The sequence below is a fragment of the Bacillus rossius genome, chromosome 17, assembly GCF_032445375.1.
Source record: "Bacillus rossius redtenbacheri isolate Brsri chromosome 17, Brsri_v3, whole genome shotgun sequence".
Classification (NCBI taxonomy): Eukaryota; Metazoa; Arthropoda; class Insecta; order Phasmatodea; family Bacillidae; genus Bacillus; species Bacillus rossius.
In genome coordinates this window covers 15,758,017-15,772,102 of record NC_086344.1, presented here as the reverse complement: position 1 = coordinate 15,772,102, position 14,086 = coordinate 15,758,017, and the positions used below count along the sequence as shown (strand labels likewise).

Here is a 14,086-nt window from a genome sequence, read left to right as displayed (position 1 = left end):
AATTCATGCACATTTCAAGTTTTCAAGGCACAAAATTATGTTTTTTAATAAGAATAACTCTTCTAAACTGCATTTTGGTGAAATTACATTTTACACAAACTACTGCTATTTTCTGATGAAGTAGTTCGTCTGTACAAACTAAAACAGGAAAAAAAATTCTGGGCATTTATTACGTCATTTACGTTTACCATAAAATTGGTCGGAAGATGTATACCAAATTCAATCAATAGAAAAATAAAATAAAAATAAAAAATTAGGTAAAATTAACATCTCGTAAGCAACGTCTCGATAAATTGGATGCACTTAGTATGTAGGTACATATTTAACATCATACTCACTCTACATTTACACCTAAACAACTTCTGTAAAATAAGGTCACTGCCATATTGAAAATGCAAATTCCCAAGAATGATAAAGGTATTCAATTGTTACGGTGATCAGCCACCAATTTTCAATGTGTCCATGGTCGTCAAAATTAATCAAAGTTGGCGAAACCACTTTACAGCAGAACTGCCACCTATTAGCAAACTGTAAAAATATTGCGGAACTTTAGTTAATTTGAAATAAAATTCTAATACCATCAAAAGTCTGGGTTTGACATGACCTATAAAACTAGCAGACATATTATCTGCAAGTGATAATTAAATTTCCGGCGACAAGTAATTCAAGCATAATTCCAGGTTTTTTCCCCGACGACAAAATTCCATGCATATTTCCAGCTTTCCCCGAAATTCGAGGCTGGTGGCCGCACTGTAATAATACGAGTGTTGAGTTTGTCAGGAAATGAACGTTTTCGAACAATAAAAAAAAAAAGTGGAAATTACTGAAATTGAAAAGGTGTTTGAAAATAATATTTTTAAGATAGTTACTTTAGCATGCTTTTAATTCTTTTGCAAAAGGATTTTATACACTGAAGAATTTATACGAAAGTTATCTAAAAGAAATGAGACAGATATCTTTAAAAATAAATACGTTAGCGTGTTCGGGGTTTGTGACGTGGCCAGTGAGTCAGTAGGGGATTGGGTAGTAACGTATGTAAGTAGGGGGAAGAGTAGTGTTGGGCACCATCGACTAATTTCCACTATCGAATAATCATTGATACCGTACCATCGAATAATTCGATAGTTTTAGTTGAATAACTTTTAATTTGTTGCAAGCTGCAACGATGTTAATAGTGAATGCTGAAAATGTCTGAACGACTGTAAACTGTTCCAATTATTTTCAACCTGCAAAGATAAAAAAATTTTTAAAATACAAATTTTGAAACCATAATTACCGGCAATGAGTTTACATAAGGAAAATTACAAGAGTACCGTATATATCATAAGGGTGTAGACTAAAATAATAGTAATATTGTTTAAAATTAGTCTAATGAACAAAGGTCTTTTCAATAAATTCTTCATATCAAATATTGAGAGATGAAAGTAGTACAAAAATAAAATTGTTCATATTAAACTATAACCACTATAACTGCTGTGCTTAAAAAAATGTTACTAACATAATCTCGAAAATTGTAATAATCGGATTACATCTTAAGACATGCCTTGCATAACAAATTAAACTTAAAATATAAAACTTGGCTTGCAGATGAATCTAAAACAGTGCAATAGGAAATATGATACTAATAAATCATTTATTAGAAACTGTAAATTCACTTCGTAAATTATTTGTCCTCCTGTGTGGTATAATGCTAACTTTAAACCAACCTAACCATATCAAATCCACTTAAAGTGAATCAGTTTGTTTAAAGTTTTTATTTAGTGAAATTTCTTAGTGTTCATTGTCATATTAATCACAACTACCAGATGAGTGGAAATTCTGAATCACTTTTTCTGGAAAAATATAAATTACAAAATACATGTTTTTTTTATTTCATGGTATGTTTTGGAATTATCGTCTAAGAAGGCGTAGTGGTACATAATTCAATTTTTTTTACAAATACTGTGATATTGTGAGAATGGTTGGTTAGGTTAGGTTAGCGACAGTTTAAATACTTTAAAACGTAGATAGTTTTATTAGGTTTGTTTAGCTACAGTAAAAATACTGCAAAATCTTTTGAAATCTAAGTAGGAATTACTGTCTTAATATCTAGCTAACCAGCCATTTACAGAGTTTTGCAGTAGTTTTATGTAGCTAACCTAACCTACCATTCTAAATTTGAACATTATTTTTATGTAGCTAACCTACCATTTTTATATTGTGCAATTTTTTGTAGGTACTTAACGTAACTAAGTATGTACTTGTTAAAATTATCAAATACTGGTAAACTACTTTAAGTATAAAAATTCCCTTTTAAATAATGATTATAAAAATATGCTAGGAAGTGGACAAAATTAATTTTTGAATTTTTATTTAAATGTTTTTAGAAATGCTTTGTGCTTGTATAACCCATAAGTTAACTGAAAAAATTGCTAACTAATAACTGTAAACGCGAACTTGCTACTGGAGTAAGGTTTTATTTTTTAAACATTATTCAACCAACAATTTTATTTTCGAAATACACCAACAAATGATACATGGATTTGTGATATAGCAGCACTATCCACACTACACACATCACCCACACACACCACCACACCCACACTTACTACATATACCATACACCAGACACCACTCACACAGCTCCCTAACCAAACACTTACTACACACAACACTAAACCACACACACCACCCAATCACACATCAAACTCTCACCCCCACACTCACACTACCCACATCACATAAGTTTGCTATACACCTTCGAAGTAGCAGTGCCCTTGATTTTAGACAGCTGTTTGTTTAACAATGTTCCTTTTTATTTGTAGATTAATAATCAGGCTTTAAAAAACCACATCAAACATTTGCACCACCACATTGTCAGCCAAGTGCAGACTTATCATTTAGTGTTGAAATAAACACCCCAAAGTGCAGTCTGTTCGTTCAATGACATAATTTTATTATTAAAAAAAAAAAAAAAATCAGGCTACAACTTAATACTGCCAATGCAACACTATGCAGGATAAGTGCAGTTTACACTCAGTTTTATTTATATTACACGCTATTTACAAAATAATTCCTGGGTGTTTGGCCAACACAAGCCACTCAGTTGCTGGCTGCCACGGCCTGCTTCTCGTGGAACTTCTTCATGCGAGCCTCCAGCTCCGGGCGGAAGTGTCTTATCAGCCCCTGGAACACGACCAGACGACTCTGAACTAGTACAACGGAAACTATAATCGTACACACGCAATTTAAAAACTGCTCGCAATATCACAGTGGGGGTCTGTCTACTAAAAGCATTTAAGGATACGCTGAGGGCGAATGAGTTATTTTTCGTAGTTTTTAAACTGTATCTTCAGGAGTGAAAATGGCTAAAATGCATGTTTCCAGTTCCTTTTTTAGGAATGAAAAACATTAACTGATATCTGAAAGCACTCCAAGGACTTGCATTACACCTGCATCTTCATTTCTCAGCCATATATGTTATGGTTATCATTAAAATTAGTGGTGCACCGATATGACTTTACCGATTACCGATTATGAGAGCAATAATCGGCAGATACCGATTCAGTTACCGATTATAATGAAGAAATTTTTTTAAGTGTAATAACGCACACAAAATTTTTTATCCCCATGTGAATTTAATAACAAGAAAAGGTAAAATTGAGAATACAGTTATAATAACAGTATAAATATATATAAAATATACTATTAAGTCATTGAAAGGGGAAATTAAATTAACTTCTATTTAAATATTTGTTATTCTAAACAACTTGAACTACAGTCTAATAATTGTAATTTACAATGGGTAAGTTTTTGTTGCGGAAAACTAAAATTATTATCGACTATCACATAAGGTTGCATCAAGAAATTACTGTTTAACAATGTAAACATGCTGATTTATTTTGTTCACTTGAGTTTATAGAAAAATGTTTCCACACTTCACTTTTTTTTTTCTCCCTACTCGCCATCTCACTATAATTATATAAAAATGACTAAAAACCAATTCTAGCACATGTGATTTTATTTATGTTGACTGAATATATAAAATTATAAATACTTTTTCACTTTTCACGTCACATACAAATAACAAACGGATAATGTTACCAAAGACGCCCATGAGTTTGTAAAACGCAGTGATAAAAACTAGAAGGTATCAGGACCACGATTTTGAACCGCTACTACGACTCGAAAAGATCGATTGTCATAGAATCCACTGCAACTGTTTGTGGTATTTTGATTGCGTGCCATCTATTTTACTTCTCTGGCTATACGTAATGTACAAGGCCACTAAACAAAAGACGAAACGTAAATAAACGTGTAGGAAAAATGCATTTTTTATTGTTTGAGGCAATGAGATTTATTAAACTTAACGAAATATCTGTAATTATGATATGACGCAGTTAGATGAATTTTGTAATATATACAAATATTACCGTATTTCGTCCTGAAATGTGTAACAAAATATTACACGGTAAAAACCTACTTAATTACGCCGGGACGTAAATAATCGGCAAAGTAATCGTTAAGATAATCGCCGATTATGATTAATCGGTAAGTAACCATAATCGCCGATTACGATTCATCGGTATCCGCATCGGTGCACCACTAATTAAAATATCATAGTTGCCCCATGCACGACGAGAAGACTGGTTGCCACTTCAGAGCCTTGCGCTTAGATGCGATACCGCACTAGAAGCACCAGCGAGCATCACGCGGGGCTCACCTCAAGTCTAGGCTTGCCTCAACGTCAAAACAATTACTATTTTGTTTCCTCCACTGCATTCTGACTATCAAACAGAAAATTAAATTATGTAGAATTTGAAATGCAAGAAACTCTAGAATCATTAGCACCGTGCCAAGAGTCAAATTTTGTTTCATATTATTTTTTTTTCTAGAACTTACTTATAGAATTTAATTATAAACATTATTAAAATTCAGTATACTTAATGTTTTACTTAAAAATCCCCTTATTTAGCAGAATATTTTTAAAAATGAAAGTAATTTTGATATGAAGGCAACTTGTTATAATGTTACTTGCACCACCAGTACAGTAAAAAGAGCTAGTACACATTGGCTCAATTTCGTGGCATACATCTACAATGAAACAATTGCTGAACAATCAGCATCAAGGATTCATAACAAAAAAAAAAAAAAAAAAAATTCCCCCACCCCCCAACCTCATAAACATAACTGTAGTCTAGGGGTGTGCGAATAGTGGATTTTGATGGTCGAATATTTTCGAATCGAATAGTAAAATTTTCGAATCGAATGCGAATAGTTTCGAAGTCGAATAGTTGTAATATATATATTTTTTATAATATGTTACCACACTGAACAATGGCAGGTTTTCATATATTTAGTTTATACAAGATATTTTCTGTGAATGAAACCACAAAAAAAAGTTCACTTAGTACTTTTAAGAGTTATTGAGGACATGAATTTTTATTTCATATATAATAATATTTAATAATTATCTATTGTTTTTCCTTTCGGTTACCACTTGTTTACCGTCTGGCTTTTGAAACCAAGTTGGTTTAATGTACGATGATTTTGGTTTGGTTTTTTTCTTCAAATGAACCTTTTAAAAATACATTGCGGTTATGTTAGTAAGAATGTAAAAATACTTTGGAAATTACATTAGAAGATGGTGAAAACCGAAGCTCTTGGAACCACCACGAGAAATAAAAAACAGTCATGTAAATACCGTATTGGCCCGAATATAAAGCGACCATTTTTACACAAAAGAGATATGAAAATTGGAAGTTGCCTTATTTTCGCACCCAAGACGTCAGCACCGCAAACAATAGTTCCAAGCTGAAAGCTACAGTAGAAACATTGTTAAAATGTTCACGATTTTTATATTAACTAAAACTTCGTTACCTCACACAGGGAAAACAATAAATCCACCCAATATTGCAGTCATTCACAATTGTTTAAAGCTGAAAATTAAAATATTTGTTCTTCAGTAAAACTGTGAATGTCGAAGCATCTTAAAATGGCAATGTTTTATTACACAATTCATATTTGTACTTTGTGTACAATCGCGTGTTAACATTTACGGTAATTTAATTTCAGATTTTTAACGGAAATATTTCTACTAAAATATCACAGCTATTTTCAGAACGATTGTTTACGTTTACAAACAGCAAATGATAAGAACATTTAGGATGTTATGTTTGGAAATTCACGGCTGCCAACTGTCTTTCCACAATATTTCTTTGTTGTAAAACGAACATTGCCGAACACGTACGAAGACGCCATATTTACAGGAATTTGGTACGTTGCTTCAAAAGCTATTTTAATAATTTTACAGTAATCCACTCTTTATTTATGTAAAAACCTTTCAAACAACATAATTATCATAGATTATTCTTTAAAATTCATAGGACAGAGACACTCTGTCAGAGAGTAATATGGAAAAATATTCGCGGTCACGTCACTGAAGTTTTTCATGGCCGTATGCTTCACCATGGCAGCTAGCCCCTTGTTTTGTTCCGGCAAGCTGCATTCTTTGTTTGCTTTGTTACGTTTAACACACTACTAAATAGTAATATGTAGCTTAAGTGAAACGGAAAGTTAAATGCGGTATACATAAATGCAAAAAGGATTTATCAATACAAAATGTATGTCTAATGAATTTTTAAACATTTCTTTGGCCTCCTGAAACTGCAGGTCGCCTTATATTCGGGCCAATACGGTATTCACAATTTTAAATTTTGCTATTCGACTTACGAATCCGAATAGTTCGTCAGTTACTATTTGCAACTATTCGTGTTTACGAATATTCGCACACCCCTACTGTAGTCACAACGTGTACTTTAAAACTTAACTTAATTCATAATGCAAGGTAAAGTAATTTATAAGTAATAAGTGTTGTTTTAAACATCACTTAATGGTGATTATCACTTCAAAATAATTTTTATTTCTCACTGTAATTTCAACCAACAATTATGTACCCATCACTTTGTTTCATCAATGCCCCAATACCAGCTGCAGGAAATTCTTTATGGTTGTTCTCAGCCACACCAGGACACACTACTGAACTATCGTTACGGACAACATTATACAGTAAACTGTGATGAAACCGAAATAACACCATAATGCATGCCAATGCTATCCTGAAATGCTGCGACATGTTTTTGGAGTAGATAATCACAGTGACAGACCGACAGGATGCGCTCCCGCGCTTGCCGTCAGCGATGTTTATTTTGACAGCTCAAGCAATTATCCACGACCCTTCACAGCGTAAAAAAAAAAAAAAGTTCGAATGCAGATGGAAAAGTAACTATGCAGTAAAATAAATATATTTACGGCCCTGCTAAATTTTTCTATTCAATAAAATTCGAGGTATTAGTGATTTTTCAGCAGAAACTGCTGTGTGACTAATAAACAAATTGTATCATAATAACTAGTGTTGGGCCGATTCCTAAAATATACCGATTCCGATTCCATTTTCGATTCTTAAATTAAAGGGTCGATTCTTCGAATCCGATTCCGATTCCTTAATTTTTATCTGACAATGTTCAACAGAGTAATATACTAAGAAAAAAAAAAGGTAGTTTATGATTTTAAAAATGTAATTGCGTTGTGTTTCATTTTCTGTGCAGAAATTAACATTATATACAGCTTATATAATGTTAAAAAGTATGTTCATTACCATCAAGTTACGCTACCTTGAATTTCTAGCACAATTTGGCCTTTTAACCTTGCATATAGTTAGACAAAACACGTGTTCAAACACTGCCAATAATCAAAGATGTCTTATGACGTAAATTGTAAATAATGTTATAACTTAACCAACCTTAGATACCTTACATCATCAACTCAATTAATTAATTGCAAAAAAAGAGGTTTGTACGGTTAGGTTAAGAATTTTATTTTCAAGCACAATTAAATAATAATCCAAATAAATTGACAATATAACCTCGTTTATACATATTTCAAGGGACCAGGGCAAAAAAAAAATAAAAAGAGGGCAATTTAAAAATAAAACTTTATTATCTCATTATGATGGAAATGACAAGAAACAAATATGCACCACACTAAAATAAAATGTCAGAGATGCTTACGTTTTAATATATTACCTAGATCTTAATTATCTCACTTGTTGAAAAGAATAAATCCATCCAGTCTTGCAGTTCTTCACAACCGTAAAGAGAAAATAAATTTTCGGTTCTTGAGTAAGAAAGTTCTGTGCATTTTTAGAATCTCAAAATTTCCACATTTTATGGTGAGATTTTCTTACACAAAATGTTTAAACGCTTGAAATAATCGCGTGTTAACATTTAATTCATTTCAGAAATTTATCGGAAACAATTCTGTTAAACTAACATAACTACTTTAAAAAAAATTGTTTATGTTTGGTAATAAAAATTTACGAACGTTTCAGCAGCAATGTTTGGAATTTCAGATTAGCAAACTGCCTTTCCAAAATATATCTAACGTAAAACGAGCATCGCTGAACACGCACAAGAACGCCGATTTACAGCAATTTGGTTATGTTGCTTTTAAACTTACAGTAGAACCCTGTTATAATGAATCTGAAGGGACTAGTTTATATGTTCACTATAGAGGGGAAACTTTATATCTGGGAAAACTTTTATATTGGCAATACATACTCAAAAGCATAATCTTAACTACACATAGGCCTAAGCCAAGAAAAGAACGAATGAAAATACTCAAAGCAACAGTTTTATGAGCAAATGCAGATATTATTTTTAATACACTACACATGTACAAACTTTCTATTAATGGTTCTTCGACATCGGCGTATTTTCCTTTTTTCAGGCGTTTAATACTCTGTGACGTATTCGCAGCTTGAGAAAGAAGATTGTTCAGCTTGTTTTATATTGTATTTAATGTGGATGTTGCAATTCCCAGTTCCTTTGATATTAACACGTGCGGGACAGTGGGGTTGGAGTCTACCTTTTTAATAATGTCCACTTTATCTCGCACAGATAATGCCTTACGTTTTTTTAACGCGTTTTTCACCCTTTTTTATGTTCGTATTTCTTATTGAAGCACATTTGCAGCTTAATAACACGAAATTCTTTTTACCGTCAAAAGTAAATAAACGAAAAATAACGAGTCTGGCGCATCAAAGATCACTACATATCATTTAGTATCGCAGTTGCTAAAGCTGGAACGAAAATTTCTTCCTCGATCAAAATGTCCGAAACGTGAACGATAAAAATGAGACGTAAAAAAATTGAATTTGCTGCTATAATGTACATACGTATTTGTGTGGCTGTAATTTATGTTTAATTTTGATAACTTATTAAATGTACACGCGTTCGCCCATTCTTTAACTATGCAGGGAAAACTATTTTTTATTTTCACCAAACTGAGCACCATTTCTGGCTACACGTAGTCTACCGAGGCCACGCGATTACGACTTGTTTATTAAATTATAGAGGTGTAAAAGTAACGAAAAAATGTGTACCCGTATGTATTCGTTACTATAACAATCAGTACTCGTTACTTTCGTATCGTTACTCGTTACTTCTGATACCGCATAACATGGCACATGCTATGTTATGTAACAGCAACGAATCGAGTCGTATTTCGTACGCGTACAGTATGACGTCGCGTAAATAAAAATAAATCGAATATAAACAATTAAAAATATTTGATAATTAACAGCTTTTGTTAACCAAGAAACAATTAAATCTCATTAGAGCGGCTTTATTATAATATATCTTTTAATATAAGAACATAAAACGTGAAAATACACGATAATAAAAAACAAAAACATACATATTTATAATTTGTAAAAAATACTTTCTTACATTGTTTCTGTTCGAATCTAAAACTTTGTCTACACACACAATACCTTTAATAAACAGTAAAAAACTTGGAAGACGAATTTCCAAATTATACTTTTATTAATAAACAAACATCGTTCTTTGTAACGAATAAGCGCGCGCATGCGTAAAACATACGAAAGATGCGAGTAACGAAATGCATTCGTGTGTAACGTTTCGTTACTAGTTACTAGATGCCGCACCCGTTACTCAGTAACGAATACATACGGTTTGCTACAGCTCTATTAAATTATGAACAGTGGACAATGGAGTAGCATATTGGGGAGAAAAACGTTAATGTGATCCAGAATAGACGTTTTGTAAAAATACTTGTAATTATATGAAAATATTTGAGATAAATGTGCATTATGTCGGCAAAATTTGTTCGTGGTACACGGGAAAACGTATCAACATTGACAAAAGTTGTGCGCTATATCCAATAAATTAATACATAACCTCACATCATTTTGCCGGGACCGAGACGGAAATTCACTATAAACGGGAATTCATTATAGGCGGGTTCACTATAAACGGGTTCTACTGTATTTTAATATGGTCGCAGTAATCCACTGTGAATTTGGGTAAAATCTCATTCAAAAATTATATCATTTTAATTCTTTAAAGGTTAAAGTGCAGAGATGTGAAACATCTTAATTTTCACGTTCACGTCACCAAAGATTTTGTTCATGGCCGTATCGTTTACCATGGCAGGTAACACAAAAAAAAATTAGGTTGTTTACAATGGCAAATGTAGCTGCCATGATCAAATAGTTAACGTTTACATTATTTTACTTGCCGTTTATGTTTACATAATTTTCTTTAAACATTTATGGTTTTGTCTAATTATTTTTGAAGGTTTACTATTTATTAAATGCAGCGCTGCTGCAACGTAATTTCCGAAGAATGCTCTTGCTTAAAGCGGGAAAGTAGATAATGCATTATTTTTGTACTGTAGGGAAAGTGGCGGTGCAAGTAAATAAATACGTTAATCACCGTTTTTTGTAAATCACTTCCGTAAAAAAAGATTGTATTATGTAGTTTAAAAATTATATTTGCGTGCATTTTAATATTTTCTTACGTTGTGTAGGAGAAGTATTTTGCAAACTTAAAAACAATGCAAGAATCGGTGATGGTTGATTCCAAAACCATTGTATTCTGAATCCCACGATTATACCGGAATCGGTGGAACCGACCGATTCCGGAATCGGAATCGACCCATCACTAATAATAACTTATAAAGTATTTATTAACGGCGAAACACAGTCCTATAAGCCCATAAAAATATTATTTTACCGAGAATGGACTATACAACCTGGCTTTTGCCGCACGCGGTGGAGGAGGGGAGGAGGATGCTGAGTTTCTCACGCAGAAGGTAAGCTACCACAGTGGCTTTTTGTTGGGGGGGGGGGGGGGGGGGTAAGATAACATGACAGCTGAGACAGCTTTAGCTCGGCTAGACACTGCCGCGAGGACAGTCTAGAGGGGTGGTATCTTTTTTTAGCCGTCTTTTGTATGCCTGCCTGCTTACAGTACAGCTCTCGCCAAGATAAACGTGAACACATAGCGCCCAACAAAGTGTAACAGACTTGTTTTTCAGCCGATTTTACTCAAATTTTCGACTTTCTCTGCTCAAATTTTTCACGGTTTCTCAAAAACGGTCATATAAACGGAATGGACGCATCAGAGGGGAGTCGCATCAATTGCAAAAAAAAAATCCTCAAAAATTTTAAAAAATTTTTCTTCACACATAGACCGCACTTAATTCCCCCCCCCCCCCCCCCCCCCGCAAATCTGGTAAAATTGCCGCGACCTATATGCGAGTATATATTATGTTGTTTGATATTTCATCACTTATTTGTAACACAATTTTACATTAATGATGTTGGTACATTTTTTAAACACACAAAATATTACTAACTTATATTTTATTTTTCCAAGTAGTTCTGTTTTTTTACAGTATCCCCACTCTAGCCTGCAGTGTGGAAGTAATTGGGTGCTTTCTTAACTTAATTGCATTTTAAGAGGCAGAAAAAATTAAAAAATGTATCTTTCTCACAGTCTTCAAAAATGTATCAGGTCAAAAAAAAATTAACCTACAGGTGTATTCAATTCAGATATTTTTTTTTTGTTAGTGAATTCATGCCACATTATAAATCTCAAGACAAAAACATTCCATATTTCAGTTATATAATATTTTTTAAATCCTAAAATGCATTTTCCCAGAAAGTGACACATCAAAAATTGATCAGCTACAAAGTTTTTTGCTATTACGGAATGACAGGGGATCGAACGCATGAAAGATGTTCACGTGTTTTTAAAAGCAACACCGTCTCAATTGCTTCTACACTTTTTTGTATCCTCAGCTGTGAACACGTGACTATCAGTGGAAGAGCGTGCTTAATAGAGACTCGCTCCAAACTGCTTGTTAACAGGAAGCAAGACAGTGTGTTTAGAGAAGTGAGGTTCTGTCCTGCAAGCAAGTTCAAAGATGAAAAGGCTTCCTTCGACACACATTCCTGAATACCCGCCCGCCAGTTAGTGCCGTGTCTCGTGACCGAGCGCTACACTTTTGAGGGATTATTTATTCACATATGTATGAGATTTATTTTCTGCCTTGTGTGAATTACTTAACGGTAAACTATGGAAGGTGCAACAACAAAGAGAAACTACATTGGTAGGTTACGAGCGAATCAGCGCAAGATTATGCTGCAAGTACACTAGAGTCCCGTTATAGTGAGGTGTCACAGTTCCGGGTTTGATCCTCGCTATAACCGTGTCCTCGCTATAACCGAATTGGACAAATTTTGGCCCCCAAAAAATAAAAATTAACCGAAAATAGCATAAAAATTGTGTTTGAACCTGTATAATTGGAAAATAACAAGTTTTAATAACGAAATCTTACGGATGCGATCACCGATTGCGTCATACCACGCCACGTAAGTATAGCATCTCTGCCCGCAATCGAATACTCGGCTTGGCCCGCGGCCGACGCAGCATTGTCCTGCTATCTATCGTCGACGCGGGCTGTCTGCTGGCGGCCATGATGGTTCGGGATGTAGCTAACAGGTGGTGCTAGTGTAGCGCGACGATTTAATTCCTTACAAAAAAAGTAGGAGTGCGGGAACGCACGTACGCCTCAAACGAAATAGTCGCTTGAAAACTATACCTTTTTCATTGAAAGGAACCTATAAACTTTTTTTGAAAATAAATTTGGGATTAAACTCAAACCATCACCACCCCCTTCCCGGACAGATACCCCAACAACTGACCGAAACAAAACCAGAAAACTGTCCTAGCGATTCGGAAATAAATACGGTAGTGCCTACTATTTGTCAGATAGTAAAATAAATAACGTGACGTGTTTGTAAACGTGTCACGACAAATAATTCCAAACAAGTTTATAAATATTTGTGTATTATTAACGCGATCAATTAGCAACAAGTATAAAGACGGCTCTAACTTTTTTGCCCTAACATAGTTATAAACAATGTTATTATTCGTTAATGAAAATGTCCCAGCAAATTAATTAAAAGCATTTATATTTTAAAAAAAGTGCGCATTGTTATGTTTATTGGCGGGAAAAAATATATTTTGTCCATTTTCTAAATAATAAGAAATGCGTACAAGTATATGTATATTCAAAGGCTTGGTTTATTCGAGTAGAGCTTGAAGCCAAGCGGAAGTTTGATAAAAGAAAGAAAGGACGGGATTCTATTTTTAAAGCCACGCACTTAGGTGGCGACTGCAAGGCTGAAGAATATGACAGGTGTCAACGGCAAGATGTCTAGTGGCGAGCGAGAGGGGTGGAGATAAGGCAGACAAATAACCAAGGCGCACTTCACACGATCACACCGTAAATTCCTCAAAAAGACATCGTTATAGCCGTGTTCTCGCTATTACCGTGCTCGCTATAACGGGATTCTACTGTATTCTAGTATTTTCCAAAAAAAAAAAAAAGTGTGTGAACAATGCAATTAAGGAATCTTTCGTCAGCGGTAGCGACAGTGACTGAAATGTATGTGTTGTTATTGATTTCTTCAACAAGCTCACTTTACAATTATTACATGAATTTGTATCAATGAAAGTATGTTCTTTAAATGATTCGTGCAATGGGGAATCTTGATTTATTGCAGTTTTTTTTGACATACACCATTGCAGTTTTGCACTCTTTGTCATGGAAATATTAAAAAATAAAATAAAAATATGATTATAAAAATTTACAGAAAACAAGACTGAATCAGCTGATGTCGGACAAACGGAACCAACGATGAAACTAAACAAATATACACAACGACGACAGCACA

General features: G+C 33.8%; 1 protein-coding gene across 1 annotated transcript in view; it reads right to left on the bottom strand.

Moving 5' to 3' along the window:
* Positions 1–2,453: 2,453 nt before the first annotated feature.
* LOC134540874 (NADH dehydrogenase [ubiquinone] flavoprotein 1, mitochondrial) overlaps positions 2,454–14,086 on the bottom strand; it is a 35,026-nt gene continuing 23,393 nt past the window's right edge. The window contains exon 9 of the mRNA XM_063383896.1: positions 2,454–3,165. Within this exon, the coding sequence (XP_063239966.1) occupies positions 3,082–3,165 (84 nt within the window). The 3' untranslated portion in view covers positions 2,454–3,081. The remainder of the gene's footprint in view (positions 3,166–14,086) is intronic.